Source organism: Cyprinodon tularosa, unplaced genomic scaffold (genome assembly GCF_016077235.1).
Source record: "Cyprinodon tularosa strain WSP-4 unplaced genomic scaffold, ASM1607723v1 ctg59, whole genome shotgun sequence".
NCBI lineage: Eukaryota > Metazoa > Chordata > Actinopteri > Cyprinodontiformes > Cyprinodontidae > Cyprinodon > Cyprinodon tularosa.
The window spans coordinates 1,636,339-1,652,800 of record NW_024039329.1 but is presented as its reverse complement, the minus strand read 5'-3'; the positions used below and the strand labels follow the sequence as shown (position 1 = coordinate 1,652,800).

General features: G+C 37.3%; 1 protein-coding gene across 1 annotated transcript; it reads left to right on the top strand.

Annotated features, from left to right (window-relative positions):
- The first annotated feature begins 4,031 nt into the window (after positions 1–4,031).
- Positions 4,032–16,257, top strand: depdc7a (DEP domain containing 7, paralog a). Its single transcript, XM_038306717.1, has 9 exons — positions 4,032–4,170; positions 10,379–10,835; positions 11,743–11,873; positions 12,002–12,194; positions 13,633–13,853; positions 14,640–14,782; positions 14,859–14,984; positions 15,101–15,179; positions 15,269–16,257. Exons 1-9 carry the CDS (start codon positions 4,140–4,142, stop codon positions 15,490–15,492), a joined length of 1,605 nt encoding a protein of 534 aa, XP_038162645.1. The 5' UTR covers positions 4,032–4,139; the 3' UTR covers positions 15,493–16,257.
- The last annotated feature ends 205 nt before the right edge of the window (positions 16,258–16,462 follow it).

The window sequence follows — 16,462 nt, the reverse complement described above, 5'->3', positions numbered from 1 at the left end:
AAGCAGTAGATCTGGCTTAAAGAAAGCTACAAAGAATTTGGGATGCAGCATACAAGCTTTAATGCTATAAGCAAAATGATGTGTGCAGGCAAGTTAAGACTGCACAGTGCCTAAAAAAAACTTACAACCTTACAACATCCTGATACGGTTGATGCAATATAGGTGGAAGAAAATCTAGCAGGCACTGAAAAACCTTGGTTTACCTTCCAACATGTCAAAGATTGTCCAGATACAGACTCACAGCTGCAAGAAAATGGATCAGATGAAAACATGTTTATGCAGTAGAATGGCTCAGTCATTGTCAAGTTCTAAATAAACTTGAAGATCAGTGTTAACAGTCTCACTGTACAATCTGATGACTTTAAGCTTTTACTAAGAGGACTGCCCTCCCAAAAAAATAAAAATCATCTGAGTGTGCAAATGCTTTTGCAAGGTTATATACGGTGCATTTTCTATTCAATTCAGTTTATTTACATCATGCAAATTCAAAGCTAATCTCATCTTAAACTTTACAGAGACAATACAGTCTGATTGGTTAAAGCGGAGGTCTTAAACAGGGGGTCCGTGACCCCAGGAGGTCCGTGGAGGTACTGCAAGAGGGCCGCAAAAGTTTTGGTTGATTAGATGTTTTTTTTTTATATTCCCTCCTGCAAATTTTTTTCCACTATTTGAAATGTCTTTAAATACACATTAACATGATTTCAACACACTGAAGTAAACAGACAAATGGAGGCAGAAGATGTCTTTCAGTCATCAATTCACACATTCAGCGACACACAGGAGCTCTTTCAAGCTGGGCACCGTTTCATTCACAACACCTGTCCCATCAACATGAATCAGACTCAGAAATACTTTAATAATCCCAGGGTGAAATCACTTTCGTTACATTACTGCATCTGTAATAGAGTGACTATAGGACCAGTTTGATAGAACACAATTTCATACAATATATATAATAAGAGGGGTCCCCACTCCATCAGTTTGGGGGTCCTTGGCCTGGAAAACACTGAAGACCCCTGGGTTAAAGGTTTCTGTCAAGGAATCCCAGCCATTCATTGACTTGAATGCCATTGAATGTCGACTTCTAAAAAACATTCCCAAGGATATTTGTCATCCTCCTAATCGCAGGTAGTGCTTGAATTCATGATGAGTAAGTACGAGAAACAAAAGAAAGTATTCAAAGCCTTCGAGGCGCATTGAAAGCAGCAGAAGAGTAAATATTGGTAAGACCTTGAGGAGTTGAATTTCTGATGACGTTTCCATCTCATCTTTCTCTCGCTGTCGTGCCCAGAGCCACATTGAGGGCGGGGATTCTTTACGTCAAGTTTACAAAATACCAGCACATCATGTAGCAGCACATTCATGTGAAAACCTGTAAAACCAGTCAACCCTTGAGTTTAGATTCCCTGCTTTAACTGGGTTACACTTCCTCCAGTACAATAGAAGTCTAGAACAAAGGAAAAGGCCAATTCCTTCTTCCAATCTTTATAGCTATAAAAATATAACAATATATCTGCTTTTGTCTTTACATGTCAAGTTTTATTGACGAATCATAGTTAACCACTTTATCTATATAAAAGTATTCTGTTTGATCTGATGGCTCTGAAAGAACAAATGTTGGATTCAATTTTTGCTTTTCTAAAAAGTTAATAAATATCCAAATAACTTGGTTTCTGCTTAACCTTTTAATCAAATCCACTAATTAATGAGGGACATTTTCACTTCTTTATTTATTTTAATTGCAAATGAGTAATTGGAAGCCAGTACTTTGATCTAGAAGGAGCCCTCTTGCTGCAAGATTACAAAACTTAAATAATGACAGCACTGTAAGCCTGTTATTTAATCAGACTTTATTTGGTATAGCAAATTAAAAATGTAAACATGTAGCAAGTGCTTTACAGAAAGGAGTGCTGCCTCTCGTGAATAAAAGACAAACATTTTAAACAAGGTTAAAATTCACTGAGAGATGTTGAAACTGCCAACAGTGACACAAACATCACGACAGCTGTTATGGAGAGACTATGAGCTGTTTCTGCCTTCTCTACAAAAAAAATCACAAAGTAGAAAAAAAATAGATTTCCTTTTATAAGCTACAGAATAATTAGTTGGAAATTGAAAAAGACAAACTAAATGTTTCATTTAATATGTTTTGAAATAGACTGATTTTTTTGTTTCTTGCATAGATTTGTGAACCTTTATTTTTGAGAAAGTAGAGCATATCAGCCCGGTTCTGAAGTCCTTCCACTGGCTCCCTGTACCTCAGAGAATAGACTTTAAATCCTCCTGTTAGTCTATAAATCACTGAATGGATCAGCACCTCAATACATAACAGATTTGTTATCAGTGTCAACCTCTCAGACCACTCAGGTCTTCTACATTTAGTTCAAACCACCTTTGACTGTTGAAGTTAAACTGCCAACTGGGGTAATAATAGTTTAAAATTATGATCAAATTGTTTTTGTATGTTTTACTACCTGCTTTTATCATGTTTTTTTTTTATCTTTATTTGCTTCTATTTTATTATTTGATTTATCTTAGTACTGAATTGTAAATCATACAAATAAACTTGCCTTACTTTGCCTTGCCTTATAAAGCAGCTGCAACTACGATTTTTATTCTATTTTTAAGGATTACCAAAACAATTCCAATAATTATATAACAAAGGTTTAGGTTGTTGTTTTTTTCACTGTCTTTCTCAAAATAGGAGCAGGACTTTAAAATTACTCTTTATTTGTTTTTGCTTACTACTGAATTTCAATTCCCAGAGCTTAAAACTAAGTTTGCTTCTCTGAGCGTCATTGCTGTGATCTAAGTTCTGTCTTAGTTAAGTTGTAGAAAAGTCTGTTATTCACACCTTGATATCTAATATGGAATAATGGTGCTTGTCACCCCGCTTTTGTAATCAGGAGATGTAAAGCAATATAAAGGTGTATGTCATCTGCGTAAATGGAAATCGAAATGTTTAATGACACAGGATTAATTAATAAAGCGGGTATTGACTGAAACAACACAGATTTGTCAAATAGTTGTCAGGTGTAACAGATTTTTAAAATACCACATATATATATATATATATATATATATATATATATATATATATATATATATATATATATATATATATATATATATATATATATATATATATATATATATATATATATATATATATATATATATATATATATATATATTAAGGCCAATAGTTTAAAAAAGGTTTGATTTGTAGAATTTGTGGAAGAACCCTTTAAAGATAGCAATAAAAAGCATTTCCCTAAGCCCCACAGCATGGAGGCTGTTCCATTTAAAACTATGCTCAGGATTTCAAATTCATTTCCACTTGGATTTTTGGGCACTTTTATTGTATAAATAAAAACCCAATTTACCTATCCAAAAAAAAAAAAAAAACCCAAACTAAAACGGAAAGGTTAGTATATCTAGTCTTCACTGAAAATGCCTAAAGGATTGTGAACAAACCGGTTTGTCCCAGTCGCATGCCTCGCCCTTTGCACGCTCAACCCAGGTTTCTTTACAGTGTATAAATAACCCTTCCTTCACTCTCACATTTTACTGTTGCATTGAACAAGACATTGACATAAATGGCAGCTGAAGTGATTTCCCAGCATATATCTACCATCATCTAAAGCAGAAGGGAGCATCAACAAATATTGTCACCTGAGGCACCTTTAGCCACGTGCTCCCTCTCCTCTGACGCATTTTGTTGTTTGGCTGAAGGAGGAGGAAAGAACTATGGAACTATTTTTTCCCCCAACATTTCTTAGTTTTAATTTTGTGTTTCACTGTTTAAATCCAAATCTTTTAGACTGTCATTCTTCTCATTATCTCAATAGCGAAGTCCATTGTTGGCTCATTTAAATGGTGGAGGCAAATTCCTTAACTTTTGCTGTTTCTATAAAAATTGATATAAAATGGTTTCACCTTTAAAAAGTATTGCAGGTAATTGACTTTATGATAAAGCAATGGGAGGTAGGGGGAGGGCTCATGTTGGGGGGGGGGGGTTCCTGATTGGGACATGAATAATTCATGTGAAGAAGGGAGGGGCTGAGGTTTCGGCTCTGTCTGGTGTCGGATCAGTCTTCAGGTTTTGATCTGGAAAGCCAAGGACATGGTGTGGGTGGATGGCTGTCCGCATGGACACACAGGGACCAGGTAATTACTTTATTTTGTCTATAAATGAACACTTTCACATTTATTATCTCTGGATGTAATGTGTCTTGGAACATTTCTGACTCTGTTGTTGCGTAAACGCGTAAACGCCGTTAATGTTGGCCAACTATTTTACGCACAGCATCGACTCACGCATTTTATCTGATTTATTTGATTTATTTACAAAATAAAAGAGATCATTACTTTAATAACTATAAACTCTCCGAAATACGTTTTTTCTGTTGTTTTAAATCAAAAGACTAACATTAATGAAACCATTTGAATGTTTAGCTGACAAAAACGAAAGCCTTTTATAACAATCTGTTTGTTTTGAGGTGAGTTTTGACATTTGGTCTGTGCAAACTCAGCTGGCTCAGTCTATGGCGTGTTTGTGTCACAACATGACAACAAAAAGGTTATAATCTGCACAGGATATGAGGGTTTGAACTCATGTGGGCCAATAATCCAACGAGGTTGGAGCTTCGCCCTGAAGCCAGATGGGACAATCTGAAGGAATGAGATGTTATCATCCACCGGCTGTGATTTTTATTTGCCTACCGAAAGTTAAAGCTCTTATTCTCATAGTGTTGGCAGTCACCATGCAGGAACTTCCAGCTGCAGATAAGGTTCCCCATGTGGGATGCGCGCCGCTCCCTGTGCGATTATTTACCTCCGCTGATGTGTGCAAACACATGCTGCGCTATTGTCATTATGGATAAAAGGTTAGGAGAATGTGTCCACAGCAGGGTAGCCAGAATATTCCTATAAGGGTGGCCAGGCAATAACCAATGTAGGCTACACTGAGGGATGGCCGAAAGTGGATAGGCACCAAAACCTTTGTGTTGAGCTAAACTGTTCCAACAGGAATATTAAAGAGCACAACATCCATATTTTCTAAATGAAGGCAAACTATATTTTTCCTACAGAATTTGCTAACAAATAGACGCATATATAGTGGATACAATTCTTTCAGGTTTAAGTTCTGGGGCAAAAATCTTTTCCATTGTCATTACTTATTTTTATCAATAATCATTCTGCAAAAAAATTATATTTACGTTTTATTTATTTATTAAAATAGTTATTTATCCATGATTTTACTGAAGACTCCTAGAAGACTTGCAGAGACATAATTTTCTCTTTACCCCATATTACACAAAATCTAATTATCTACTTATCTTTAATTTCAAGATATTTATGTGCATAATTAACTGCAGTGTCTTTGTTGTCAAGTAAATGTTAATATATAAAAAATTTAAATGGTTTGAATATTCCACTTCAGGGTACTACTTTTTCCCCTGTCTGTATTAAGCCCGACGTACACTGCAATTTTTCAGGGCGATTTTCCAGTCGTGGAAGAATCTGTGAGCAGCAGCTGCGTACAAGGATTGAAAAAAAATTGCACAGTGTAGGCCCGGCTTTAGAGGGAAAAAGTGGTAGGGGTGACCACAGGGGTGGCCAATGATTGGGCCCCCCATCTAGCTCCGGCCCTGGTCCACAGCACAGCCAGCTCGGATTCTTCATGTGTTGCTTAATCTGTGGACAGAGAAATCACAACAGTGAAGAAAAGCTGGCTTCGGCCTCTTCTAGCGCAAAACAAGAGATGACATTGCTAAGCAGAGCTCCCAGAATTGTTTAGACTCTTTGGATCTTCTTCATGTTTTACCCACAGATGGCATGCTGGGAAAAAGTTTGTCTTTAGAAAATAAAAGTTCCTCATTTTCTTTTCACTTTTTTGTCATAATTAAACATTAGAAATGACCAGTTTATATTTTAATGTCAAACAAGACAGGGGCGGTTCTAGACAGGGGCCAACAGGGTCAAGTGCCCCTTGTCCTGCCCCCTCTTATGGCCTCTGTACCAAAGGCATAAGGCAAGATAAAAATATGATGTATGATAAATAAAGTATATTCACTGAAACAGAAACTACAACTGATACATCCCTTGAACCAATTTCAGTTTTTTACATTTAGTGTTTTATTTTATTGATGCTTTAAAAATAAATTCTGAGGTTTCCAGGGCTTCTAATATCTCCTAATATCCCTTTGGTTCGCTTAACAAACAAGGAAACTTTTCCCTGTTTTTTGTTTCATTCTTTTTTTCTGTGACCTTATGAAAAAACACTAACCCCCCTTGTAAATTTAGTCTGTAACCAGCACAGAAACAAGATACACAAACAAATAAGTACCTTTCTTATTATTGTGTTTAGTGCCTTAAAAAAAGCAACAACCCTTTGGGTTTAGTGTCACGTACCTTTGGTCTAACTTGTAGAAACAGGAAACCATTTAAGGAGACAAGGTTGGCCACTTCAGTCATAAGTCAGACTCTAAAGACTGACATCTTTGTCATAAAGCTAATGCTTTTGGACTCCCACACACAGAGCAGCATATGGTTTGATGCAGGTCTGACTTTACTCAGTTAATGTTAGTGTTCATGATTCAACAGTAAGAAACAGACTGGTTAAATTGAACAAATCCAAGAGTTGCCAAAGCCCGGCTCAATGATCCCTAAGACTTTTAGGAAAATTGTTTTTGGACTGAAGTGATAAAATGTTAACATTTTGAAAGTCGTGATTAACATCTGGTGTAAAATGAACATAGCATTTTAGAAAGCTAACATTACACCCATGATTAAACACGGAGGTGGCTGTGTTGTGGTCTGAGGACCTGCACAGCTTGCAAGAATTGGTAGACGATGAATTCTAGTCCAAACCAGAAAATCCTGAAGGTTAAGATCCGGCCATCAGTTTGTGACCTGAAGTTAAACACACTCGGGTGATGTAGCAGAACAGTTGCCCCGAGCATAACACTTTAAGGTAAAGTGGATGATGTTGTTTTTCTGGGTGGATCATCAATATAAGTGGTCCTCCTAATTGCCTATCAGTCTGGTGAGATGTTTACGTAAGGCCCACCTTCGTGCTCGTCCCCATTTTCACATACCTCAGGTTAGTCTAAGATAGAGGAAAAATTGGGAATTTTCTTTTAGAAAGAAAGTTTATATGAGCAATGCAAACAGCAGCTTTTAAAAACAGCATGCACGAGGAGAAATGGGCTCACGCATGCTCTTGCACACGTTTAATAGCGGTTCCCTATTGGGGCTTGGTACAGGGTTGTGCATGTGCTTGTTTTTTTAAGTGGAGAGGACAGGTCTTTTAAAAATTTAGCGAAAATCCTCCATTATACCTTTAACAAAGGTGTCCCTGTGACCTAGTCAAAGTCTTGGTAATTTGGAAAAAAATTAAGCAGTACAGATTTAACAAGTAGGTCATGCTAAATATCCTCCAGTGTGGTTCCATTTTTTTTTTTTTTTATTACAAGTTGGGCTGAAATTGCTGCATAGACTGGCTGCCAGTTAGAAGAAACACTTGATGGCAGTTTTTACCACCAGGGAATTCACAACTGGGTTCAGAAGGCAATTCATTTTCAAGTAATTTGATTTTGATAGCTTTTAATTTTTGTTATAATAAAGTTTCTTTCATGAAACACTAATAAAACCAAAACTAGAGGAAATCTTCAAGGGAGGAAACACCATTTTATCCTGTTTTTTTAAACAAGCTTCCCGGGATAGTGATAAGCCAAGATTTACAGCAGTAATCCTTAGACCCCCCTTGGACGTTCCACAGATGGTCTTCCCTTAACTCTAAATTAGAGTCTTTCCTGATTTTCCCCTCCAAGCCTATAATGAATCCATTTAACACCTTCCTATTGCATTCAGATTATGTTTTCTTATGCAAACCTCTTCAGTGTTCTTCCTCAAACAGCTGCTGCAGTCCAAAATGTTCTTTCCTAATATGCAAATCCTAAGTCCAGGACAAGTTCTTCTGCAGAGAGAGACGCCGTCTGACGTAAATTCATCTCATTAATCAGCAGATCACCCACAATCACCATCTTCTGTGGCAGAACATCTGCTTTTCCTGCTGCGCTGTTCCAGGGCTCTTTTTTCTTTCTCCGGGTTTCACAGATGGGTCTGTAATTATATTTGTCTCTTTGTGTTATCAAAACACTGAGACTGTCAGAGCCTGATTTATGTCCTCAGATCCTTCCTAACATTTGCTCTTCAGGCTTTAAAAGCTTCCTGTTGTGAGACACGTAGATCGCAACCAAGCCCTGCCATTCTTTCTTCAACAAGCCTGGCTCCTGGGGGAATGACACAAGGCTCACCAACTGTATAATGTTGAACATATCTAGATTTATATGATAATGTAATGAGATAATGGCAGTGCAGCAACTGGGACTCATTCCACTGATAGTTGTCTATGGTTTTTAACCAGTGACGAGTGTTTATTTTTTTACCGTAAGTATCATTTCAAACCTTCTTGTCGTGTTGAACAAACACCTCATCATGAAAGAGGATCCAGGCTTTCTTGCATAGCTTCCATCTTGATTCTGGACACGGACATTCAGGAACCCGGGGGACAGGGAGTGTCTGTAGGGCAGAGACAGAGGAAAAGCACAAATTATGAAGTTCCTGAGAATTTGGCTCAAACAAGGAGTTTAAAAAATGCATGCTTCAGTGTTGGACAACAGAGAGGTCAGACAACAGATTTCAGCTTTAGACAGCTAAACAGAGGCCCATTCAGACATAGCATACCTAAAAATGATTCTAGATATTCTTTTATTGTCAAGACATAATTGCATAATTCATGAATCTTTTGCATCTTCTTTAGCATATTTAGCTACTTTAACACCATTGTTTCATGTCCTATCCTGCTAACATGAAGTAATTGTGGTAAAGTAACTAAATGTGCTTAAGTAATTGTAAAAGATGCACAAATGTCTTGTTATATTTCAAAAGATCTTAATCACTAGTTTTGGAGATCTTCCTATCATTTGTGTTTGGATAACATAATTCCATTCAGGCAAAAGAATTAGATATTAAATGAAGAAATAAAGCAGCCAACGTGTTCTTAAAAAAAGAAAAAGGAATGAATAAAAATCAGAAGAGGGTCGAAAGTATTTTTACAACCTGCCTATAGATGTCTCTTAAATAATAACTAGAATCTAGAAATAAAGTTGTCTTGTGAAGGCTTAAGATGTTTGTTAGATAATATCAGAAAGCAAAAAGCGTCATGAAGGCCAGGGAACACAGACTATTTATTGTTATGAAACAATAGCTGAGCTTTTAACATCTCATAGACCTCTGCTAAAGCCATCATTGGAAAATTGAACAGACATGGAGCTCTTAGGCTGACTGATGGGTCTGCAGTCGTTTTTAAGAGAAGACATCTGTCTGCTTTGGAGGAGCAACAGAGAAGGACACCTTGTTTAGGGAGTAACTCAGAATAAGTTGTTGTGTTTGCTGATATTAGTCTGTCATGATCCAATTTTCATTTGATTCGATTCAGAATATGGATCACTCTTATCAACCCATTTTACAAAATTATTAACATTTAAATCAACTCACAAAACACAACCCAAATATGATTTGGCCTTTTTATTTCTTAGCCTTTACAGTAATATAGCAATGAAAAAAATAAATAAAATGAAAAGTAAAACTATTCCAGTTATAAAACAAATAGATAGCCAGTTCAGAATAGTTTCATTACTTGTAAATTTCTTAATAAAGGCATAACTAAAATAAAACAGTATAATCAATGTTTTCCATATAATATAGAAATCATTAATCATTTACTTGAAAGATTTGGTATGTTACAGTAAACTGAAACTCCACATTACTCTGAACGCCCCATCATGTTTGGATCCTTTTTCCTCAGGAACAATTTTTTTTCCTCTTTATGTTGATCTTTCTCCATGTAATACCAGTTATTTTAGTTTTGTAGTTATGTTGACAAACTGCAAACAAATAAAATAGATATTAAAATGGTTGCAAGGCCCTATATACATTTAAGCCTGTTACTACAATTCTGGCCTTGTGAATAATTTCACAGTAAATTCAAACGGGAGAAAATTGTTTTTTTTAACTTGTTAAATCATTTTTTATATGACAAAGTAACTAAACCATCGAATTGCTACAGTATTATAGGATTGAAGTGGTATGTGTGTCTCAGCTCTGTAGCGATTTATTTTTCAAATGATTGAGGAGATCTGATTGTGTGTTTAAATTGCATAGTTACGCTTAGAGCAGAGAAAATACAGTATTTTCTGAAGGGTCGACTGCTTTCTCCTTCCAGCTTCCTGTACCTGATTTCACGCTTATCTTCCTTTACATCTCTGGTAGCCACTAATATTTTCCATCCTCTTTTCCTTCCCATCAGAACAAAACATGGCTGGGAAACCTTTCCGGGCCACCTACATCTGGAACAGCATCATTTCCAATCTCCAAACTCATGTTGAGGTGAAGCACAGGCGCCACAACCTGAAGTCCTACCATGACTGCTTCCTGGGCTCAGAGGCTGTGGATGTGGTTCTGTCACACATCACCATCAGCCGCTTCTTTGGTGATGAGGCGGTGCCTCGTCAAAAAGCCGTCCGCCTCTGTCAGGTCCTCATGGACTCTAAGGTGTTTGAACCAGTGGGGGTTAAAGTGTTTGGAAAGGAGAAGAAAAGGGACAAGTTTGAGGACAGCAGTGTCAGTCTGTACCGGTTCTTGGGTCCGGTAACCAGCTCCTCATCGGCTCTGACCAACAGTAACTCTCAGTCCACCGGTACCATGGAGAGCGGCTGTAGCTCACCTAACATGAACCAGAGAAGCTGTACGCTAAACAATGAAAGGTAGGAAATCATACTCTCACATCCTGATTCTGATAGTTCAGGCTTTTCTTAAATCTATTCAATTTAATTTTAATTCAGTTTATTTATATAATTCACAGCACATTACTTCATCACTTTACAGTTCACTAGATCATACAGTCAAATTGATTCAAAGTTTTCTATCTAAGGAAAACCAGGTGATTGCATCGACTCATTGACCCGAATGCAATCCCTTACACTAAGCATGCTTGTAGCGACAGTGGAGAGGAAAAACTCCCTTTTAACAGGAAGAAACCTCCAGCAGAACCAGGCTCAGTGTGATAATCTAGCGTGTTAATCTAGCAAGGTATTGAACTGGGTGCCTGAAGCTAAAAATATTATTAATTATATCTTCCACTAATCCATTTCATTTAACATCCTCTGAGTGTTTTAAATAATAAGAAAGATTAATTTGATAAGCCCACTTTTGAAAACATGAAGAGATCCAAGAACCCATGTAGCTGGGCTCTTTTGTTTTTGGTAATAAATTATAAATAAAATATAAATAAAGCTCCATTCCCTAATATGACATAAAATGTTAAAGAAGAACCATAAATGACTAAAGACCTACAAATATCATAGAGATGTGCTGAAGGTGAGATGATGTGAGCTTGAAGAGTCGGAAAAAAATCCAGAAATCTCTAAATAAAGCAAATTAAGGTATACAATGAAGGGGAATTTAAAAACACACAAATTTGTATTTTAAACTATTACCCAGCATTACAAGTTGTTTCGTACCTTGTTGCTGGAATGTTCTGGAGTCTCAGCAGCTAAACATTTTCTGTGAACCTGCGAGTTAACAAACCACCGGTATGAGGAAGTATTTTTACCTTACTGATTCTGTCTGCTCCTGTAACACTTCCTCTGATCTCATCATTTAATCCATCAGCCAAGACCTCCCCAGCTATCAAACCCACTCCCCGATAAAGAGAGAAAAGATGTTGGAGGAAATTCTGGGAAATCTGAACCTCAGCGCTACCATCACCCCCCAGATGAGCCACCTCGGCCTCTCACAGGAGTGTACGTTATATATATTTTTTGTTTGTTTGTTTTTTTTTTTTTTTGTGAAGAAACATCATAGTTTAATATGAAATATATCTGATAGCATGTTTTCATTGCTAAATTTTTCTGCTGTTTTCCTTTTGCAGGTTTGTATGAAGTGTGGCACCAGCAGGCTATGTCCAGGCTGCTGCAGGTCATAGAGCTCCCCCTGCTGGAGAGCTTGTTAGATGGCGAGGGAGCCTCTCGGGTCCCTCTGCCCTGCAGGGACCCTGACCCTGACCTGCTGTGTGGAACAAGCTACTTGGACAGAGAGGTTCTGAAAGCTTTTAGTGAAGCACAGTAAGTTCTTCAAAGACTTAATGGCTCATGGAGATAGACAATGACATTTCTAAATGGAATGTAAATATAAATCTTGACCTTTTATTGATAGGCAGGATCTATAAGCTTAAAGCTACAGCGTGAAATAATTACAGGGATATACAGTCAGAAATGTAATATATTATACATAACTATGTTATTTATCATCATGTACGAGCTCAGCCTCTTAACCTTAACATTTGCGTTGCCTTAGAATTCGTTATCTATAATTACATAGGAGCGGGTCTCGCAGCCATGGAGGCAGACATCTTTGCGCTACGGCAGCGCAGAGCCAACAAACTAGCGATTGCGAGATCGCCCATTACGCTCGAAAGTAACTACGGCAAGTTGAGAGAGATGAACTGAGACGGTACTGAACAATAGATGGCAGTATTAAAATTATATATGTAAACAAACCTCATCACTTGAGAAGGTAGGTGATGTGGACGTCGTGGAAGACATTTTGTCCCGTAACGCTCGCCGTACTGCTGGGGGGGAGAAGCGGTGGGGGGGAGATGTTCATGTTGCTGCGATCTGCAGTCTGGACGTTAGATGTCGCTGAAAATTACACACTGTAGCTTTAAATAATTACTTGATCATTTTTTAGACCTAGAGGCATTTTAATTTTTTCTTATTCTGTACCATGTTTAAATTAAATCAACTGGTTTCTACTCATTGAAAATCATATAGGAGCGAATAAACACACAGGAGTTAATTATGTCATAAAATCCCCCAGAAATATTGAACAACTTTAAAAGTAATGAAAAATACTTTCAGCATTAGGAAAATGTATCTGATGGCTATTCTGGCGCCATGTTTGTGTAGATAAAGTAAATTAAAAAGAAAGAAACTTTGATATAAAATGTAATAATGTCTCATTTTGTGCTTTTTAGCATTTCACGAAGTTATTAAAGGAAAATCAAATTAACTGTTTTTAAATAGAAATGTGCAAAATATGAGCAGAATATATATATATATATTTTTAAAAGCGATAATAACCAATTAACCACTTGTATTAAAATATCCCAGTTGTCTCTAATGCTTAAGAATTTTTGTACTTATTTACATCCCTTTTTTTTTACCTGCTTTTTGTCAGGACATCAGTCCAGTGAAAATGCTTTTGGCTTCATCTTCTATTATTTTCTCTTTCATTAAAAATGATGCTCTGTAAACATAGTTTAAACCTGCAGTTAAATAAGTCTTTGCTCTTTTGAGCATTTTAAGTGTCCTGAAATTGTCCAGATCTACGGCTGTGATTCAAATACTATTAAATGGCGGGATAAGCAGATTAAGGGTCAAACCATCCCAGCCATCTGGGCCTTTCTGATTATCTGCCTTGATATCTTGTTCTTGTCTCATGTACATATATATTAACAGAAAAAATGGAGAACTAAAGTAGAAACGGTTCCTTCTCCCTCAGGGCTGATGAGTGGATGTCAGCAGCAGTTGACTGTCTGGAGTTTCTGCCTGATGAGCTGGTGGTGGAGGTCAGTCGTGGTTTGGCTGCTTGTGGGGATGATCTTCTCCAGTGTAAGAGGTTGCTTTACCAGATCCTGGTGAGGCATTATGGACAGACGCAGCGGCCACCTCTCCTAATCAACTACGTCTTTGATATCCACTCTGGGATCTCAGAACTTCTTGGTGAGCAATGAAGCAACTATTTTTTTCTTGATAAATGTTTAAATAATCAATGAGATGGGCCTTAAAGTCACTGTGGCTGAGAAAGCACCTGTACATGCACCACCCCAACCTATTGCAGCCCTTTTATGTTCAGCTTACTTAAAGAAGACTATGTATCTTTCTCATACTTAACAAGGAACATTTTTTTGTACGATCATGTGGCCTTAAAGATATAGTGGAGGATTTACATTAATTTTGGAAAAGACCCGCCCTCTCCACTCCAAAAAATGCAAATAAACGATCCTGCATCTGCAGCGAAAGGGAAAGCCTATTAAACGCGTGCAAGAGCATGCACAACCCTATTTCTCCTCATGCATGCTCTGTTTAAAAGTTGCTCTTTGCATCACTCCTAAAAGCTTACTTTCCAAAGAAGATTTGCAATTTTTCCACTATGTCAGACTCATCACCAGTAAGTAAAAATGGGGACGAGCACATAGGACAGCCTTTGTAAACATACCACCAGAACGATTGACAATTAGGAGGACCACTTATTTGGAAAAAAAAATCATCCTCCACTATACCTTTAGGAATGTATATTGTGTTAGTAATGAACATGTTTTATTAATAGCCATACTATAACAAATATTTCAAATTAGTTTTAGATTAAAACATCAGTGATTATTTCCCAGTTTTTAGTGTTGCATCTTTTTTTATATAATACTGTATCCCCTCATGCCTGCGCAGATCCTAATTGTGAAACAACAGCTTTTTTTTCAGTTTCTAACATTTTTACTCTCATGTCTTCAGTTAACGGGAAGCTGGAACTAGCTTTAGAAGCACTGCAGCTGAGCCTGAGGCTGCAGGACTCCAGCAGTCGAGAGGAGCTCCGCAGGCTCCTGAGATTCATGGCCGCTGCAGCCAGACCGGAGGAGCTGAAGCTGCACACAGAGGTCAGTGCTCCCATGCATCCTTGGTGCTGCTCCCTGTTTGCTTTTTTATCTCAATAACCTGAAAACATCTTCCCAGATTGAGAACAGAATGGCTGTGAAGAGGTCTTTCGCCAGCTCCATTGTATACAGCAGAAAGCTCTCAAAGGGAAAGGTGGACTTGATGGTTCTGTTTATGATGGATTACCACTGTGATCTGTTTAAAGTAAGTGTGTGGGTGCGTTTGCTTGCAGACTGCCATAAAATATTGTTGTGAAATATTTGAGCAAATTTTTGATCACTAAATCCGGATAAAAAGAACCGCATTCCTTTTTTCTACAGATTCCCATCTCCTTGCACAAGATGGTGAGTGAACGACTAAGGAATATTGTGAAGGGGAAGGATCCTGACACTATAACAGGTTTGCAGATTTATCTACTGTTGAGGAATAAAAATAAATCGCTTTCAAAATTCCTCAAATAAATCTTTTTCTGTGTTCCTCCACTACAGGTACAATGTACTGCTCGAGGGTTAGCACTAAGGAGTATTCAGAAAACGGACAGAAAACCACTAAAGAGGAAATTCTTTCGCTACTGAGGACAATCTATGAGAACCCCAAATTCTCCACAAAGGAGAAGAGGAGGCTGCTGGGACAGTTTTATAAAGCTCATCCGGAGATTTTTATTCAGTACTTTGGAGCTAAATTATCTAGTATCAACATGTTGTTGCAGTAATAATTATGCAGCTAAAAAAATAATTTGTTATATAGATGAAGGATATGATCAAATGACTGAGCGAGGAATGTGACTTTTTTATTTTAATGAACTAGGATTACTAATTACTTATTTAAGCTTTATTTCTGGTGCAGGACACTATGGAAAAATTTATTTTTTAATAGAAAAAGAACAGTTTCTTCTGGAAGAGGAAACTATTGTTTTATAAGCTCTCAAGATGCAACATTTTTAGTTTAATACCATCAGATGAATCCTGCAGGCTGGTCGTTCGTGGAGGTTTTTCTGTAGCTTCAGATCAAAAAATGATCTTAAAAGTCTCATATTCGGCTGTGGTAACAATAGGGAGGTAAACATACATGTTTTGTTTGTTGCAAAAAAAAAAATGAGAACAGATGTTGAAGAGAGCTTTCTTTAATGGAAATCTCAGCCACGTTATAGTGGTCTATTCAGGGTTGATTTAAATGAAGTAAAAATAACCCATTGGCTTAAAGTTTTTCCAGCCATTTTGAAACTGTATAACACCTTGTTTGTGTTTTATATTGTCAGAGGTAGATGTGAAGTTTTCATGCATTTTCATTTGCATCGGTTGCTATGGTAAGACAAATGGCATCTGGTATGCCGGGTAATTTGTGCTCGCTGCTTGATCAGTTGTAAACTGATTCATGGTGGGATCATTTAGAAAGAGAGCAGTTCTCTGCAGGTAATGTTAGTAAAAATTAAACTTGTGAATCTGTTTCTGTGAAATAAAAGAACTGTCTTACTTTGTTTTTAATTTTCTAACCGCTCATGTTCTTGTTTGACAAAACGAAAAAAAGAAATCCTTTTGTTCCGAGGAAGCTAAACCCCAGAACCCCTCATTTGCCCCCCCTGCTCTCCAGCTGTTATCTGTTACTTGCTACTACCACCAAGATGCGGAGAAACATTTCAGGATGCAAACACACTTACAGCTAGACAGGATGGTGCCATCTGT